This window comes from Tamandua tetradactyla, chromosome 2, assembly GCF_023851605.1.
Source record: "Tamandua tetradactyla isolate mTamTet1 chromosome 2, mTamTet1.pri, whole genome shotgun sequence".
In the NCBI taxonomy this organism is placed as follows: Eukaryota; Metazoa; Chordata; class Mammalia; order Pilosa; family Myrmecophagidae; genus Tamandua; species Tamandua tetradactyla.
Genome location: NC_135328.1, coordinates 200,388,823 through 200,407,884, shown reverse-complemented (window position 1 = coordinate 200,407,884; position 19,062 = coordinate 200,388,823). Strand labels below are relative to the sequence as shown.

The 19,062-nt window shown below is 55.7% G+C and overlaps 1 protein-coding gene across 1 annotated transcript; it reads left to right on the top strand.

Moving 5' to 3' along the window:
* The first annotated feature begins 858 nt into the window (after positions 1-858).
* SELENON (selenoprotein N) lies at positions 859-17,224 on the top strand. Its single transcript, XM_077150772.1, has 12 exons — positions 859-1,044; positions 1,687-1,804; positions 5,127-5,260; positions 8,138-8,350; positions 9,090-9,214; positions 9,772-9,909; positions 11,480-11,561; positions 11,922-12,110; positions 12,436-12,541; positions 13,626-13,738; positions 13,833-13,934; positions 14,888-17,224. The coding sequence occupies exons 1-12, from the start codon at positions 859-861 to the stop codon at positions 15,056-15,058; spliced, it is 1,677 nt and encodes a 558-aa protein (XP_077006887.1). The 3' UTR covers positions 15,059-17,224.
* The last annotated feature ends 1,838 nt before the right edge of the window (positions 17,225-19,062 follow it).

The window sequence follows — 19,062 nt, the reverse complement described above, 5'->3', positions numbered from 1 at the left end:
ATTTCTCAATCCCTTGATGCCAAGTCCCAGCTCATCCCAGGACCTCTGTGCCATGTTGTCAGGGAGGTTTACACCCCTGGGAGTCATGTTCCACGTAGAGGGGGAGGGCAGTGGGTTCCCTTGCTGTGTCGGCTTAGAGAGAGAGAGAGAGGCCACATCTGTAGAACAAAAGATTTATCTGGGGGTGTCTCTTAGTCCTAATTTTAAGTAGGCTTAGCTTATCCTTTGCAGGGATGTTTCATAGGGATGAACCCCAAGATCGAGATTCGACCTATTGATTTGATTGTCCCCACGGCTTGCAAGAATATCAGGAATTCGCCAAATGGGTAAGTTGAATTTTTCACCCTTCCTCCCCATTATCCCAAGAGGACTCTGCAAATACTTCTTTATATACTGTACAAATCACTCTGGGATTTACAGGGGCATCACACTGATCTGGACAAACCAACAAAATCTCATGCCCTATTCAAGGTTCCATGTGCTTATGGGGGCACCCCTTTCTTGATGCATTCATCATTTACTGAGGCTCACTATGCTTTGGGCCGTGGCCAAAGACTGGCCCGACCCCTGTGCCCTGGACTCCAGGGGAAAAGGGGCCTGTGGGAGGAATCCCGGCCATGCCTTCTGCACCTACTGAGCGCCCACTGTGTACCAAGGCCCTGCCCCACCGCTGGGGGTGCCGCGATGCCCACGACAGACGCGGCCCTTGCTCTGGCCGCCTTCGGCCTAGGCCGAGCCCCACGCAGCCCTGCCGCCCCGCCCCGGCCGCGGAGACCTCCGGGCCCGCCCCCGGCCCCGCCCGCAGCGGCCGACAGTCCGCGCCTCCGGCCGCTGAGAAGTCTCCGCGGAGCCGCCGCCATGGGCCGGGCCTGGCCGGGTCAGCCCGGGCCGCCCAGCCCCGGCCCCGCCGCGCCGCCGCCGGAGCCGCCACGGAGCCGCGCCCGCGCCCTGGCGCTGCTCGGAGCCCTGCTCGCCGCCGCCGCCGCCGCCGCCGCCGCCCGGGCCTACGCCGGCCACAGCGAAGCGCAGGCGGCCGCGCGGCAGGTCGGCGGGCTCGGGGCGGGCCGGGGGTGGGGGGGCGGTGGGACTTGGCCGGGGGCGATGTCGGGTCGTTCCACGGGCTGGGCGCGCTCGGGGCCAGGGAGGGACCCTTGGGAGGATGGAGAAGGGGGGCTGGGAGTGGCGAAATGGGCGACCGCGGGTCCGGCAGCTTGGAAGGGCGGATGGGGAGGAGGTGAGCAGACTGGCCCAGCGTGCGGCAGGGACCGGACAGACGGGAGGGGTCTGTCCAGAGGGGTGACTTAGGCAGTGGGTGGCCCATGAAGACTCAGGGAGGAGTGGACCGAGTCTGGCAGGGCGGGACAGGGTAGCCCTGGGACGGGGGGGGAGGGGAGACAGGAGAGGACAGTGGCTGCAAGGATCGAATGAAGAAGGGGACAGAGGCATGGGTGACAGCTTGGGAGGGAGGTCGGCGGATGAAGACACAGAGGGAAGCAGGGGCCAGGGGGCTCTGGGGATGGGGGGCTGCGAGGCCGTTCAGAGGGGACATTTGGACACTGGACTGGGAGATGCTGAGAAGCCTGAGGAAGGTGGCAGTGGAGCTGCCTCCTCAGCTCTCACCTGGTTGGAGTCAGGGAGACTCGGGCACATGCCTGGCGCTCAGCTGGGCCCCTTCCTCCCAAGCAGGAATCCGCGCTGAAGGCCCTGGGGACAGATGGCCTTTTCCTGTTTTCCTCCTTGGATGTTGACCAGGATATGCACATCAGCCCTGAGGAGTTTAAACCCATTGCTGAGAAGCTGACAGGTACAGGAGAGGCTGGGGCTGGGGAGGAGGGAGCCCAGGGCACTGCCCTTGGCCTCTGGGCAGCCCCACAGGGAGGGATTTTGTGGGCTTGGGCAGCACTGGGCTCCCCCCAGTCTCTGCCACTTTCTAGGGGCTGCCTTGGGCAGGCTGCTTCAGTTCCCCCTCAGCCTGTTTTCTTCACCTTGACGAATGATGCTAGTTAACGTTTCTTCACCGCCTCTTCCTGGCAGACGTGGCTCCAAGCACTTATGTGTTATGGCTTTAATCCTCACGATAGCCCAGTGAAATGGATACCTGTGTTTGCATCCGGGGAGACTGAGGCACAGGAGGGTTAACCCACTTGCCCAAGGTATAGAAGCCAGGATCAGCGCTGGGACTGTCTGGCCCCAGGGCCCTGCTCTGCTCATAGGTTTGAGCCAGAGTAGTAATGCCCACTAATGTGCAATTAATAGAGACCGGCTATGGGTGGGCCACGGTGGCTCAGTGGCAGAGTTCTTGCCCGCCATGCTGGAGACCCAGGTTGGAGACCCGGGTTCGATTCCTGGTTCCTGCCCATGCAAAAAAAAAATAGACAACAGCTGTTACTGTTATTACTAAATATTAAATTCTGCTTAGGTACCATCAGATTCCCAGCCCATTCTTGCTATCCATTTTTGCCTAGTCATCATCGACAATTATGTTTTATTTTTTAAAGAGTAGGGCTGAAACATTCTATGGAATTATAAAATGCTGCTGTTGAGCTGCCCCACCCCCATCTGCATTTCCCTCCAAATTCTTGTGACATTTCTCCAATTTAGGGTCTTGGGCATCTACTTGTTATCCAAATCGCTTGGGGTAAGAGAGTCGTCAGCAGGTAGGAAAGACAAGAAAGAGAGACGCCAGCTGCTCTCAGTGCATACACTCTGAAGCGCTCCGAAGCACCGTGATGGGCTTTCTGTGTTTCAGGGGGTGTCAGGTAGGTCAGCCTCTTGCTGTCCCGGTGACCAGTTGTCACCACCAGAGAAGGGAGGTCAGATGAAAAATGCTAATTTGCTGGAGCAGATGTGTGTGTCTCTTGTTGGCTGTCAGCTCTGTTGTGAAAGCAGACAGGCAGGTAAACAGGTCATCCCCTTGTGGATTTCCTTTTACCTCTTAGATTATTTTGCATTCACTTCTCTGAGTATCCACGCAGGTCACTTCCTTGTCCTTTGTTTTAGCCAGAGAGCAAGAGTTCCCTCATGGTGGGTGACATGTTAGCAAAGCTTGGTGAGCTTGAGGACACTTAATTTTTTTTTTTTCCACATAAATCCTTTCTCCATTAAGGGAGAATAATCTCTCCCTCCGTTACCTTCTAGACCATGATGAGTGCAAAACTGGACCAGGTAATGGAAAATCAGAGGACTAAGAGAAAAAAAATTAAAATCCAAGCAGGAAACAGAGGCAAATAGTTCTGTCTTTGATGGGACCATTTTTATAAGAATTTTATAAATTGTCTACAATGAACAGATATTACTTAGAAATCAAGAAATAATTTTTTCCTTTAAAAATTAAAGAGCTGTAAGAAGCTGGGTATTGTTCTTAATAATTATCTGTGAGAACAGTGAAATAACTGAAGAAGCAAAGCACACTAATAAACCCTGCACATTCCTTCTGCTCTCTTCTGAGGTTTCCAAGTTGTTGTTTCAGAAAGTTTTGCTGCATTGACTTACAAGTGCAGAAATAACACTAATTCTTTTTAACAGGGATTTATATCAGGAACAGCTGAGGAGAGCTAATTAAAAAGTACAGTGTCCTGGATACCAGCTCCTTAAGATTCTGATTCAGCAGGTCTGAGTTGGCATCTGGGCAACTGTAGTTTAAAAATGCATCCTCAGTGATTCTTATGACTCTTGGTTAAGAACTGCTTTTAATAAGTATTCATTCAGTGAGTCATTCAGTCAGTCAACAAACACCAAGCTCTCTACTATGAGCTGGGCTGGGCCTTGGGAGAACAGACATGACAAGATCCACCCCAGCTTTATTCCGTTATATGCATCTAAGGGCTCCACCTTTCTGTTAGTCATCCCTTTTGAAATAAGCTTCTTTGTTCCCTTAAACCTTCATAATTATTCCCTCTGCACTTCCAAGATCATAGACTTGGCAGATGGCTGAGCAGGAAGAGATCTGAGAAAATGAAGTTCAACCACTGTCAGTCTAGCCTCTCCGTGTACAGATGGAAAACAGGCCCCAGTGGGAAAAGTGTCATTCACGGCCACCCAGAAAATCAGGGAGAGGCAGGTCTCCTCATTCCTGAATCTTTCTCTTTCTATGACACCAAAGATAGCCCGATTCTGTTTCTCACTTTTGTTCATTACTTTGATTCCCTTAATGAAGTGCCTCTTTGAGCAGCCGTTTGTCTTTTCGCTAGGTCCCCATGACAGGGACAGATAGGATTGTCCCCATTTTTCATGTGGGAAAACCAGAAAGGCTGAGTGATTTATCCTGCATCACCCAGGAAATGGAGCCGACCACAACCAAGGACTGGGCTGACAAGGCCTGGCCCAGGGTGTTCTCTCCAAGCCCCAGAAAGTAGCTGTTTTCTTTGGTGCTGGGGATCCCAGCTGCTGGGAGAAGCAGCTCCCTGTCTGATGCCACCCTAGTTGGGCCCAGCCCTGACTTTATCATAGGCATGGTTTTGGAGAACAGAGGGAAGGGACACTGTTGGGAATGGCCTTTTTAGAGCAGTCTGACCTGGTGGAAAGAACACAGGTTAGGGCAGAAGAATTAAGATTGAACCCCAGTTCTGCAACTCCCTGACCTTGACATCTCCAGGGAAAGTAATGCAGCTAAAGTTTATTACAGGCTTACTCTGTCCCAGGCCTGGTTCTAAGCACTTTATATGGATTATCTGTTTTAATCCTGGTTACAAGCCCTGGCCGATGATCACCCGACCAGTGGGTGGTGGGGCTGGGATTTGAACTCGGGTAAACCCAGCTTCAGAGCCTGTGTTCTCACTCATTATACGTGGTACTCAGGATACATTGTGCAGTTAAGGGACTGAGGCCCAGAGAATTAATTTCCCCTAGTGGAGTATTGCAATTGAGCATGGATTTAGGATAAAAAAGGATTTGAATTCTGACTTTCCTACTACCCAGCTGTGTGACCTCTCTGAGCCTCCACTTGCTCATTTGTTAAACAGTTGGTAATGTTAGCTGCCTCACACGGCTGTAATGGGACTAAAATGCAATTCACATTGGCTGTTACTTTGGTGATTACTATTAACCAATCCTTGGGGCCAATGTGACACCCAGAGAGAAGTGAGACCCTGCAGCCTGAGACACCTCCAGGGATCTGTCTCTCATAGGATCAACTCCTGCTGCCACCTACGAGGAGGAGGAGCTGCCCCCGGACCCCAGTGAGGAGACTCTCACCATAGAGGCCCGATTCCAGCCTCTGCTTCCAGAGACCATGACAAAGAGCAAAGACGGGTTCCTGGGGGTGAGTTGAGGGTGGAGCAGGGCGGAGCCCCATGGGCAGGACCACACACAGCAGCCCAGATCCAATCACTACGCTCACCTCGTGCCCTGGGTTCATCTTCCCTCCTGCCCTCCCTCTGTCAGCTGCCTTCTGCCTGCCCACTGTGCCCGGCCCCATGCCGGGTTTTGGAGCTCCAGAGCATGTCCCTGCTGTCCAGATGCCCGGTCTGGTTGGGGAGGCAGGACAGATAAGAATAAGCTTCAGACCCAGAGAGGGGGGCTTGGATGACTTCCTGGAGGGAGTGGCATCATCCTTCGAGATGAAGGATGAAGAGGGCCTAGCCAGGTGACCGCAGGGGCAGGGAAGTTCTGGTTGCAGTAGACACCCCGCAGGTGCAGCCTCCTCACTTACTGCGATTATTACTTTCTGCAAAGATGTTCCTTCTGCCCAGGACTGAGTTTCTTGAAGGCAAGGCCTTTGTCTCACCCCCTGGGGCAGCCCCAGGCCCCTAGTACGCTGCCTGGCACTGGCTCTGTCAAACTCAGATGGACTAGGCCTGAGGTCCAGCCCCTGGCAGGGGGCTGTGGGGTGAGAGGCTTCTGAGAAGGTAGCCCTTGCTCTCCTCCTGCAGGAGGTGGACCAGTATTCTTTACCCAGCCCATCCCCCACCGAGGGTCCTATGAACAAGGTCACAGGTCATCACAGGACTTTAGCATCTGTAGACCCTGCTTGCCTTTCCTTCCCACTCTGCTATCCTGACCTCTTGGCTTTTTCTTCCTTTCTTCCAAATCACCACACTGTTCCAAATATGAGCCTTTTCAAAGGCGCTTCCCTCTGCCAGGAACAACCTTTTCTCTGCCTAGCTCACAGCCAGCTTTTAAGTTTCAGCTGAAATGTCACTAATCATGAGCAAAGACTTGACGGCAGAAAGTGCCAGGGCTGCCAGTGGGGAGCAGATAGCTGGTGTGGCTGGACCCAGGGCCTGTGGGGCACGGGCGGGGACTCTGTGGCCAGCGGGACCAGAGGGGTAGCTGCCACACCACAAAGGCGCTTGGTTGCCAGGCCTCAGGCTTCGTTCTGTGGCAGCAGGGACCCATAGCAGATTTTGAAAGGGGGGAGTTCCCTTGTCAGAAACGTCCTCTCCAGGCAGGTGGCTGGTGTGCGGGGTGGAATGCATGAGGTGGGTGGGAGGCCAGGGGCTGGGAGGCAGGAAGCCAGGCTCCTGGGAGGGAGGGGAAGACAGACTGGAGGGTGGCAGTGGTGGCAGAGAGGCAGGGATGCTGGAAAACAAGAAAGGGCAGGGCATGGTCCCTAATGGGACGTGGGGTGGCTCCCGGGCTTCTGGCTGATGACCAGGTGCCTGGTGGGCAGTTTGCCCAGAGTGGGACTGGAGGAGAAGAGCGTATTTAGTGGACAAGGACGCCATCAGTTTAGACGTGTTGAGGTTGAGGTGCCTAGGGGACATCCAGATAGAAGGTCCATACGCAGGTTTGACCTTCCCCAGAAAGGTCTGGAATGGAGAGGGCTTTGGTGGTGATGGACCCCAAGTGGTGGGTTTGGGGGTGATGGACCCCAAGTGGTGGTTAAAGCTGTGGGAGCAGATGAGCCCCCAGAGAGCAACAGGAAGAGCAGGGGTGAGGCAGGCACCTGGGATGCACCTGCACTCGTGCGGGGAGTTGAGTCACAGCAGCACCCCCAGCCTGCCCCTCCACAGCAGTGCCCCCCACCCCCGCAGAGCCCAGTGCCCCTTCCCAGCTGCTCCCTGGCCTGCAGCAGCCAGTCTGTGAAGAGGCCCAGCAGGGAGGCAGGCTCTGCCTGGCCTCACGCAGCCAGCCCTGCTGGAGAAGCTGCCTGTTAAATTGCACCCAGTGGGGGCTCCCTGCCCCTCTTTCCTCCTGCCTCCCACTTCCCACCGAGCCTGGGGCCATGGAGGTGGGGAAGGAGGGGGAGCCTGCCGTTTGTCAAAGACGCCCATGGCTCCCCCAGGGTGAGCTCCTGGAGGGGTGCCGGCTACTCCCCGTTACCGATGCCTCCAGGGCTCCTGCAAGGGCAGGGAGAAGCCTTCATGCAGGGCTTTTGCAGGTGGCCCCTGTGTGCTCCAGGGTCCCACTCTGTGCCACAGGCTGGGGCACGGGCAGCTCCCAGGCCCGAGCACGGGCAACTCCCAGGTCCTGCTGTGCGTTCTTTCCCAGGCAGCTCAGTTGCTGGTGAGGGACAATGCCAGGCCTTTCCAGTGGGGCGTAGCCCGTGGTGGGAGGTCAGGCTACCCTGGACGCAGGGACCCTCTCTACTTCCTTCCTTCCCATTCCTGTGTTCCAGCCTGCCCTTGGCACACAGATTTCACTCAAAAAATGCCTCCCCACCTCCCTCATCAGACTTAGTTCTAACCCAAACTCTTACCTCCTCGGAGGGACTCTTAGCCCCCAGGGAGGAGACCTGGAGAGGGCATCAGGGAAAGCAAGGCTGGTAGAGGGGCAAAGAAGCCCAGGGCAGGGGTGTGGCTCCAGGGCCGGTGCCTCATGCATACGATAGAGGCAGGAACATGTGGGGTGTGGGGCCAGCCCTACCAGGGCTCGGCAGGGGAGGAAAAGAAGCAATGAGAACCCCCTACAGGGCCCATCCTGTTCTCAGCTTCCCTGTCCTTAGGCAGGCTGCTCTGGCCTGGGGCAGGGCTTGAGTGGGTCCCCAGGGCCAGAGAGGGCGAGATGGGCCTCTGCTCTGGCAGGTAGGCTCCAAGCACGCGGCCCTCACAAGGGCAGGAGAGTCCCTGAGCTTCCTCAGCTCCTCAGCTCCTGGGTTGGCTCAGGGTTTGAGAGAGACCCCTACACACTCATGGGACAGGGGACCCCACCTAACTATGGCTCTGGTTACCCCGAGCTCTGTTTTCCCCTGCCTCAGGTCTCCCGCCTGGCCCTGTCTGGCCTCCGCAATTGGACAGCCGCAGCCTCACCAAGTGCTGTGTTCGCTGCTCGCCACTTCCGGCCCTTCCTGCCCCCTCGAGGCCAGGTGGAGCTGGGCGAGCCCTGGTGGATCATCCCCAGTGAGCTGAGTGTCTTCACCGGCTATTTGTCCAACAACCGCTTCTACCCACCACCCCCCAAGGGCAAGGAGGTGAGGACAGCCCCTAGTGAGACCCAGGGCCCCGCCGCCCCAGCCCAGGCAGGAGCTCCGCCTCGCCTGCACCTGCCCCTCCTGTTCTCCTGCCTCCCCTCTGGACTCACCCTCACCTGTCCTGCCCCTGCGGGTTCAGGGCAGAGCCTCAGCTAAGGGGTTGTATGGGTTTGTTAACGCTGTCAGAATGCAGTGTACCAGGAATGGGATGGCTTTTATAAAGGAAATTTATTAAGTTGCAAGTTTACAGTTCTAAGGCCGTAAAAAATGTCCAAATGAAGGCATCCAATAAAAGATACCTTGATTCAAGAAATGCTGATGGATCCAGAACACCTGTCAGCTGGGAAGACACGTGGCTGGGGCTGCTGGAGTCTTTGATTTCTGGTTTCAAAACAGCTTTCCCGGGGGCATTTACTTTCTGTATCTCCAAACGTCTGGGTCTCCTGTTGGCTCTGAAGCTTTTTCCAAAATGGTTCCTTCTTAAAGGACTCCAGTAAGTGATGAAGACCTACCTTTAATGGGTGTAGATACATCCATGGAAACCACCTAATCAAGAGGTCCCATACACAATTGGGTGGGTCACATCTCCATGGAAACAAACTTAATCAAAAGGTCCCAGTCAACACTATTGAATTAGGATTAAAGAACCTGGCTTTTCTGGGGTATACAACAAATTCAAACCAGCACAGGGATCCGAGCCCAGGGGCCAGCTCGGGGTCTCCATCCCCCTCCCCTGCAGGTCATCATCCACCGGCTCCTGAGCATGTTCCACCCGCGGCCTTTCGTGAAGACCCGCTTCGCGCCGCAGGGCGCCGTCGCCTGCCTGATCGCCGTCAGTGACTTCTACTACACGGTGGCGTTCCGGTGAGTGGTCCTCACAGCCCCCGTGCCTGCCTCCCGTCCGGGCTGGGGACACCAAAGCCCCAGGGGAAGGCCACGGCACCGGGGCCCGAGGGGCCTGACTCACAGCTCCCAGTGCCACTGCTCAGTGCTCTGTGGTCTCGGACGGACGGGCAGCTTAGGCTCGCTGAGCCTCAGTTCCCCATAGAGCAGGGGACAATTCAGCAAGGGAAAGCGTGGAGGTGCTCAGCAGGGGACTGGTGGCCGTGACTCTATCTTTGGCACAGATGGGGGTATATAATTGTGGCATGAGGTCACCCAGGCCCTAGAGAGGCTGTAGGAGCAGAAGGATGTCAAGACAAGGCTCCGGGAGAAGGCGGCATGCGAACTGGGCCTGGAAGGATGGGCAGTCCCTTCTCCCCGCCACCCATGCCCTCCTCTCTCCCCCTGCCCAGCCTGCTCCCCCCACCCCTATAGCACTCTGGCCTCATCCCCTGGATTCCCGGCCTTTGGGGAAAGAAGTGGGAGGTGGGCTCAGGCTTAGCAGGGGGCTTGCACCCAGCCGGGCCCCTTCCCCGCAGGATCCACGCCGAGTTCCAGCTCAGTGAGCCACCTGACTTCCCCTTCTGGTTCTCCCCTGGCCAGTTCACCGGCCACATCATCCTCTCCAAAGATGCCACCCACATCCGTGACTTCCGGCTCTTCGTGCCCAACCACAGGTGGGAGCTTGGCACCTGGCTGCAACCCCCCCATCCCCGAGCTCCAGGAGCTCAGAAGCAGGGGCCCCAGAGGCCCACTCAGCCTGCTCTCCCTTCCTTTGCTCCCAGAGCCACCCCTCTTTCAAGGGCCCTGGACCCCCATCTTGGGAGGGGCCTGGATTTGTTGCTCTCCGCCCAGGAGGGGGTATATGAGGAGACTGGAGGGAGGGGTCATTTCATCGCCCAACAAGCATTTCCCAGGTGCTGGGTGGCCCCAGCCCTTGACGCTGAGCCTGAGGACGCAGTGTAGCAGCAGACAGACCCTTCCTGAAGCTGAGGCCTCCGGCCTCCTGCAGCTGACAAGCAGGCCTTAAACCACCCCTGACCTCAACCTGCCCGTGCCACCCAAAGGGGAGGCCAACCTCTGGGCAGGGCCACAGCTGGTCGGGGTCTAGGAAAAGTTCTCAAAGGAAGTGACACGTAAGCAGAGAGCTTAGGGGGGATGAGGAGGGCTGTGCCAGGCTGGGGGGAGAGCTCGTGCAAAGGGCCTGAGGATAGGCCCTCTCAGCTGGCAGTGGCTGCCATGGAGGCCTGGGGGCTTCTGGAATGGCTGGATGACAGCCACCTGCCACCTGACCTGGGAGGCCCTGGCCTCCAGATAAGTTTCCTTATCTGCCACATGGTGGCCGGCCTCTGACCCGTCTCATGAAGCAGGAGTGAGGGGACATGTGAGATAACCTAGGAAAGGAAAGCTGCTTCCTCCCCCTACACCGCTGACAGCAGTGGGTTCCTCTTCCAGTCCTGAGAGGTCAGGGCATGGGTGTCCCAGGCCAAGGGAAAAAGAGGGGGAGGAACATGCTCCACGCCTCCCCCTCCCCTCAGCCAGGCCGTGGCTCCATCAGGCTCAGTCCAGGGCTGGGGAGAAGGCAGGCGCCGGGCACATCTGTCTCCCACCCAGGCTTGCTGAGGTGGGGGGTCCTATCCTGGATGAAATGAAGGAGAGAGGGGCAGAGGACCAACCCTGGGACCAACTGCCCCTGGCCCACATCTCAGGACCAGCCCGCGGGACTGCTGGCCCTTCCCACAGTACCCAAAGTGGAGGTGGCCGGTCGTTAGTCCTGGGGTTCCCCCGTGTGGCGGATACGTGGATCGCAAGCATAGGACCAGGCGCTGCCATCTGCTGACACTAGAGAGGGAGTGGGGAGGCCAGTGCCCCACTTTCCCCTCCTGCCCACTCTGTGTCCTTGGGCAAGACCCTCCTCTGCCTCGCAGGGTCACGGGCCGCACGTGAGACTCAGGTACGTCAGTACCCGAGTGTGGGTGTGAAAGTGAGCTACAGGGGCTGGGCCGGTGGCGGGTGGTGTGTAGGTGCCTGTAGTAGGGACTGCATGGGGAGAGGCAGGGGCCCAGGCTCTGCTGTTGGAGTCCCAGAGCTGGGACTGGAAGCCCTTGGGTGGCTCGTCTTTTTAGTGGGGACAGGGATGGTGCCCAGCCTTGGGGTTGTGCACAGCCATCAGATGCAGCTTCTTACCTGCCTGATGGGCTCCGAGGACAGTGTGTTCCACCCTTGCTGCCCCCTGCCTGACTCCAGGTCTCTGAACGTGGACATGGAGTGGCTGTATGGAGCCAGCGAGAACAGCAACATGGAAGTGGACATCGGCTACATCCCCCAGGTGAGTGCAGAGGTGGCCCCAACCCTGCAGGAAGGGGGGGCTCGACTGCAGGGCCTGGGCTGCCGGGCTGACATCTAGGGTGGAGGACACAGCTCCTGGCAGACAGAGGCCACCTGTCCCAAGGTGGGACTCCGGGAAGCCACCTGCTCCTGCACACTGGGCCCAGGGTCTCGTGGGCCTCGGACAGCATCAGGCGGTGTGGAAGGAGCCCTGGCCAGGCACTCTGGCTCTGTCTCTAACCCACCCCGACCTCAGCATCCCCATTGCTGCAATGGATAGGGTGTTCTCAAGGATCTTTCAGGACCCCCTTGAGCTTTCCTGCCCAGCACGAGCTATCCTTACCACCACCCTCTGACCCAGATGGAGCTGGAGGCCACAGGCCCCTCTGTCCCCTCCATGATCCTGGATGAGGATGGCAACGTGATTGACAGCCGCCTGCCCTCAGGGGAGCCCCTCCAGTTTGTGTTTGAGGAGATCAAGTGGCAGCAGGAGCTGAACTGGGAAGAGGCTGCCCGGCGCTTGGAGGTGGCCATGTACCCCTTCAAGAAGGTGAGGTGGGGCAGGCTGGTGGGCAGCGGTGAGGACAGAGCCACTGTTGGGTGGGGGGGATGCTGAGTTCAGGCTCTGTGGTGCTAGGGCTGGGGGCCTTGGGGATCAGCTGGTGGGGACAGGGCTTGCTGCTGAGGTATCACCCTGCTGGTCTGCCTGGTGCCAGTGGGAGCCCCCAGACTCCTTTTTGCCATTTAGAACTTAGCAGAGACCTCCTTTTGCTCAGCAACTACCACAACCCACCACCACCCCTCACGCTATACACTCAGAGCCCCTGAGCTTGTGCTCACATGGTAGCATCTGATCTGTCTCGTCTCGGCCCCAGATCACCTACCTGCCATTCAGTGAGGCCTTTGACCAAGCCAAGGCTGAAAACAAACTGGTGCACTCGATCCTGCTGTGGGGAGCCCTGGACGACCAGTCCTGCTGAGGTGAGGGGGACCGGCCAGTTCTGAGGAGGATGGGAGTAGGAGATGTCACACCCTGATGGGGTGCAGGGGGCTCTGAGACCAACAGAGGGACCTGGGGGCCTCACAGGAGCCAGGTGTAGGGTGAGGGATTGTGGGTTCTGTGCTGAGCCCAGGGAAAGCTGCCCGATGCATAGGAAGAGTCTGACAGTCAGTTCCAATCTCAACTTAGCCATTTTTAGCTCAGAGACCTCGCCCAAGTCATTCCCCTCCCTGGGCCATGGTTTTCTCAATGGCAAAAAGGGGAGGGCATACCTACCTCCCAGTCATGAGAATGGATGCGAAAGTGCCTTATAAGCTGTAAAGTGTCATGTACGAGAGACCAGTATCAGAGGCTGGGCTTGCCTCCACTTATTCAGAAAATTCATCGAAGACCTGAATTAGTGGTCTTAGTGGGACAGAGTTCCCTGGGTGGATACAGTAAAACAAGGCCCATGTCCTCCTCTGGTCCCATGGCAGACATATCCTCGGCACTACTGGGCCAAGGAGGAAGGAGGAAGGAGGAAGGAGGAAGCCAGAAGCAGTCCCTACCCTCAGGGCTGCATAGTGTAGTACAGAAGCCAGATGTTGAGCAAATAATTACCAGCGTGAATGTTCTTTAAGGTGAGGTCCAGGGTGGCACCAGAGTGTGTAATTGGGGTTCAGGAAGACTAAGAGAGTGACATTTAAACTGAGACTTTGAAGGTTGAATAGGAGTTTGTCATGTGACAGGAAGAAGAGTGTTCCAGGTAGAGGAAACAGTCTGTGCAAAGGCGCTGGGGCACAGAGGGCTTGGTGGATTTAAGAAGCTATCACTGTTACAAGTCCCTAGGCCAGGTGAACCCCCCAAATCTCAGCCCAGAATGTCCATATTTTATTATTATTTACAGTTTCCATCTACTTAGCACCCACTCTGTGGCAGGCTCTTTGGGTCTCATACTTCACCTGGCTGCAGTAGTCCATTCTGTACTCCCGTGAGGTTACCCAAAGCAAGATTATTGGTGATTGGAACCCCAGTAAGACATGGGAGATGCCTCACCTTTCCAAACACTACCTCTCCCTAAAACAGGTTCAGGGCGGACTCTCCGGGAGACGGTCCTGGAAAGTTCGCCCATCCTCGCCCTCCTCAACAAGAGCTTCGTCAGCACCTGGTCCCTGGTGAAGGAGCTGGAGGACCTGCAGGTGAGTGGGCAGGCGGGAGGGGACAGCCCCACGGGAGCCCCCAGGTCAATGCTGGGGCCTGAGGCAGCAGGAACATATGTGACTGTCCCCACAGAACAACCAGGAGAACCCCGCCCTCAGGGAGCTGGCTGGCCTGCACCTGGAGAAGTACAGCTTCCCTGTGGAGATGATCATTTGCCTGCCCAATGGCACCGTGGTAGGCCCCCCCCCCTTGCCCTGGGCCAGGCACCTCCGGGCACAGATCTACAGACCTCAGGCTTTGGGTCTGGCTGTGAGCCACTTCTTGGCTATGAACTAGCCTTCCACTGGCCCCTTAATCAATCTGAGCCTCAGTTATCCCCATCTGTAAAGTGGGTGTGGTATACATGTGTTGGGAGGCTCCCACTAAAAGAGTGGAGGAGAGGTAGAGGGTGCCAGCCAGGAGGCTTCTGCTGCCCCAGGCTCAGCGTGATGGGAGCAGGATCTGGCAGGTTTAGGAACCCAGAAGGAATGCCCTGGGGAGAGCCAACCACCCAGCTCATCCTGGTTCCTTGCCAGCCCCGTGGCAGGGCTCTGGGGCCATGGAGATGAGCAGAGAGGACTCTGCCGCGAGGCCTTCTTCTGACACGCATTCCTGCACTCTGTTTATTTGCTTGTGCATTCATTCGCTTGTCTGTTCTGTTTGTTCATCCCCTGAGCACCTGCTCTGTGCCAGGCTGGGCACAAAGATAAAGACCGAGCCCTGCCCTTCAGGAGCTCCCTCGCTGGGGGTGGGTGGGAGTTGGAGGGTAGGGGTGGCCGATCAACGGTTGTGGGTATTTGAATAGGAGTATGGAGTTCAGGAGTCAGGGGAACAGAGGAGAGGTCATTTTGGGGGGTGGGGGTGGAGGTGGGGAGAAGATGGGAAATGGAAGGGTATAGCAAAAAAGGTGATATAAAAAGGGATTATGTTTGTAGCGAGTGGAGGAGATGTGTGGTCAGAGGGCCCCATGTGAGCAAAGGCGAGGAGATAAAAACAGCCTGGGGCCTGCGGGGTGCTGGAAAAGTTGATGGCTACACCGCCTGGGTGCGACCTGTCTGAGGCCAGAGAGCGGCTACGTGTCCCAGGAGAGCAGGAGCAGATGGGGAGAAGAGCTGGGCACTGAGCCTGGGTGGGGCCCCTTCCCCCAGGTCCACCACCTCAATGCCAATCACTTCCTGGACATCACCTCCATGAAGCCCGAGGAAGTCGAGAACAACGTCTTCAGCTTTTCATCCACTTTTGAAGACCCGTCCACAGCCACCTACCTGCAGTTCCTGAAGGAGGGACTTGAGCGAGGCGTGCCCCTCCTCCAGCCCTAGAGACCCCGCCAGGCAGGTGGGAAGCCAGGCCAAACGGGGGATCCGGAGAGGAAGGCCTCCAGTTCCTGCTGTTCACACCTCAGAGCCCAAGTGGTCCTTGGCACATTTCAAACTTGAGAGCCTCCTAGGCAACCTGTGGGTGCATCCTGGCTCTGTCTTGGTGATGGTGGGTGGGCAGGGGAGTGCCTGGGCTGAGCGAGTGGATGAACCTCTAGCTCTGGCTGACCCCACCTGCCCTGTCCTCTTCACCCGGCCTGGAAGCTGCTCGGACTCCATGAAATGGGGCCTGGATAATCTCCCATGACCTCACCCCCACAGTCATGGAGTCCAGACCTTTGTGGGTTAAAGAGTAGGGAAGCATGGATCCTGGGGAGCAGGGATACCCCCTCCTTACTTTAACCCCCTAACCCTTCCTGAAAGAGGTATCAAAAACTCCCAGCTAGGGAGACCAAGCTATGAAGGAAGTACTCCTCTTTGCCTGGAGCCTTCTTTCCTGGCCACAGCCTTGGCTGCCCTCCTGTGCCCAGTGTCCCCAGCTGGGGTCAGTCTCAGCTTGGGCAGCCTCCTGGAGCCTCTGGGCAAAACAAAGGTCACTCTCCTCCTTTAGAAATGGAAATCACATTGCCCCCCTGCTTCTCCCCACACCGGGCCTGCCATTCAGAGAATGGCGAGAACCCAGTAGGTCAAGCCTCTGGGATCTGACCTACTGATAGGACCCTAGACCCCTATTTGGGGATCTGCCGGATGTCATCTGTCCGGGGACGTTTCCTGTGAAGTAGATTTCTGCTCTTGGCAAGGAAGACCCCTGAGGGGTCCTGAGGCCCAGGGCTAAGGCACCCCCACTGCCTACCCCAGCCCAGGGTCACAGCAGGACTACTGGAGCCAGTGTCCTTGTAATGTCTCTCTCCTCAGACCTCAACTCTGGGCAAGATCAGCCCAGCCAAAGAACACAGCCTCCCCCAGAGCCGGGCTCTCCCCCAGGCCAACTCGGCCTCCATCAGGTGGCTGATGACTCTCCTTGGCCACTCTTGGGACCTTGGTCCACATCCTGAGTCACTGACCATGGCCAGTCTTTTTTTATACATGCAGACAGGTGTTTTTAATGTGTACTTTCTCACAGTTTGTAGGTATTTTTGATAACCCCCATGCCAGGAAGGAAGGGACCCAATGGCTTCCCCCAGCAGCTGCCCATGACGGCTGGATCTGAAATCCCAGATGGGTCCAGCCTGATCTCTCTGCAGTTGCACCTGTGGGAAGAAATATCCCTCTCTTCCTTCTCTCGCATCTTTTTAAAATACGTTTCTCAGAGGACCAGTGCACCCCAGCCCTACCCTTGTCCTTCACTCAGGCCCCTGAAGGGCTTTTGGGCTTTTATTATTGCCCGGGGCTCAGTCTAAGCTGGGCAGAGGAAGCACCTGCCCTGCTTCCCTGCCCACCCTCCCAGTATCCGCAGTGAGGCTTCCTCACAGCCAATCTTATCCTCAATTTTATATCAGAGTACAATAATAGTAGCCAGTTCCCAAGAGCCTTTTTATCTGGGGCAGTTTGCTAAGGTAATGTGTATTTTCTTATTTAATCCTCATGACAAACCTGTGAGGAAGATGTTAATTCTTCATCATTTTGCAGATAAAGAAAATGAGTTTCAAGGAAGTGAAGTAGAGTTGAGATTCAAACCCAAATGTTACTTCAGAGCCCTTACCCTTTGTTTTGTTTCACACTGCACCCCATCTCTGTTCTGACTGTTTTCACTGAGGTGGAAAGCCCAGTGGCTCATGCCCCTATGATTTCTGCAGACCCAATGAGGCATGAGCCAGCAAGCTCAGCCCCATTCTTACTGTCCAGGGTGACAGTGCTGTCCGTGCCCCTGAGAGGGGGAGGGCACCTAAGCCTATCTCGGTGCCTCTGCCGTCTCCTTAGGCAGCCAGTGTAAGAGAGGGAACCACCCAGGGTTAGTCAAGACTCATGTTTCCACCCAGCGAGCTCTGCCCCTCACGCTGCTCCAAGAGAGTAATCTCCGCATTGAGCTGCTCCTTGTCCTTCAGCCTTTGGGGGGCTGCCTCACTTTCCTTTTAGAGTGCTGATTGCCCCAGCTGCCCTCTTGTCCCCTCTCTGACACTTCCTTCCCCTGTCCCCAACATGTCCTGTAATAAAATTTGAGAGACTCCAGTGGTTCTAATTGCTTTTCATTTGGACAGGACATAGTTCTGTCTTTCCATGGTGTATTAGCTAGGGTTCTCTAGAGAAAGGGAATCAGCAGGAGATGTCTGCAGATATAAAATTTATAAAAGCATCTCACATAACTGGAAATGTAGAGTCCAAGGTCTGTAGGACAGGCCACAAGCTGGCAACTCCGATGAAGGTCTGCAGTGAACCCTCAGGAGAGCCTGGCTGGGCAACCATGGGGATGTAAGGGTCCAAAATCCGCAGGGCAGGCTGTGAACCTAGCGGCTCTGGACAAACTCTACAGGAGAGGCTGGCTGGCTGAAGCAGGAGAGAGACTCTCTTCTGAATCCTTAAAAGCCTGGTGATTAGATTGTGTCACTCATTGTAAAAGACACTCCCCTTAGCTGATTACAAATGCAGTCAGCTGTGGATGTAGCCAACATCATGATTTAAGTCCATGAAATGTCCTCATAGCAACAGGCCAGTGCTTGCCCAACCCGACAACTGGGCACCACCACCTGGCCAAGTTGACACGTGGTCAGCTCCCTCCCCTGCTGGGATTGTCTTGGCAGATGGTCAAGAGCATGGTGGCCGGGGAAGATTTGAGCTGGAATGTCTTTGGGGTCTATCTTATATGGCACCAGGGGACTTGAGTGACTGCCTAAAATAAGCCTGTCATAGACCCACTAGTAGAACTCACTGTTTTGAAAATCTACATAGTTCAATGCAGAGGTGGCTCTCCCTGTGCTAACTGCAGCCAGTGGATAGTAGCTCTTTGAAGTTAACCCTGTTTTAGGCAGGATCCCTGGAAGTAGAGCCTGAGACAGGCATTAGGGTACATTTGATTTTTTTTAAGAAGTACACTTCAGGAAAAACCTGAAAAGGAGGGAAGCAGAATAGAGGAGGGGGAAAAGCTGAGCAGGGATAGGTTTCAAAGCCTAGCCTTGAGATTCCCAGGGAAAGAGCTCTGGGGCATAGCTGCTCAGCAAAATTACTTCCTTTTGAAGTACTGAGCCAGCCTTCTACAACCTGTTCCAGTCATTGGCTTGGGGATGGAGTAACTTCCCAGATTAGGAAGTTACTAACCCTCCCTTCTGCCAAGAACAGTTTTCCAAAGAAGGAGACAGCTATAAGCAGCTGATGCAGCAGCTGGGGGATGGATTTGCTAGCTGGGTAATTCTGGGTGGAGCGCCAAAACAGCATCTAGCACACCCAGGAAAGTGCTAGGATAGGGGCTTTGTTTTTGTTTTTGTTTTAATTGAGAAATGTTCACACACATACATTCTAAATATGATGTACAGTCGGTGGCTCACAATGTCACCACATGTTTGTGTAACCATTACCATGGTCCGTCCTTAGAACATTTGCATGCTCGGGTAGATTTGTAGTATCTATGCCCCCTCAAGTTGGGAGCAATGATTAAAGCAACAAATCTGCTATCCTGGAAAGAGGGCTGGATCTGGAGGTTCACATTTATCATTTAGAACATGTTGGAAATCAGGGTGGACAACCTCTGAGGCCTCTAGCCAGAACCAGCTACATAATCTGTGAGGCCCAGTGCAAAATAAAAAGTGCAGGGGGAGAAAAACAAAAGCAAAAAAAGTGTAGGTCCCCTTGTTCAAAAATTAACTGTAAGATCAAGACTGCAACAGCAGTGTTAAACCAGGTGCAGGGTCCTACGCAGCTGTGGAGGTTGTTCACCCTTGAGGCTGCCCTGTTTGTGGCAGAAAGAGCAGAGGAGGGCATGTGATCCAGGATCCGGGATGCCATGGAGACAAGGACTGGGAGGATTCCAGCAGAAAGAGAATGGATTATTGAGACTGGGAGGAATGTGGGGACCC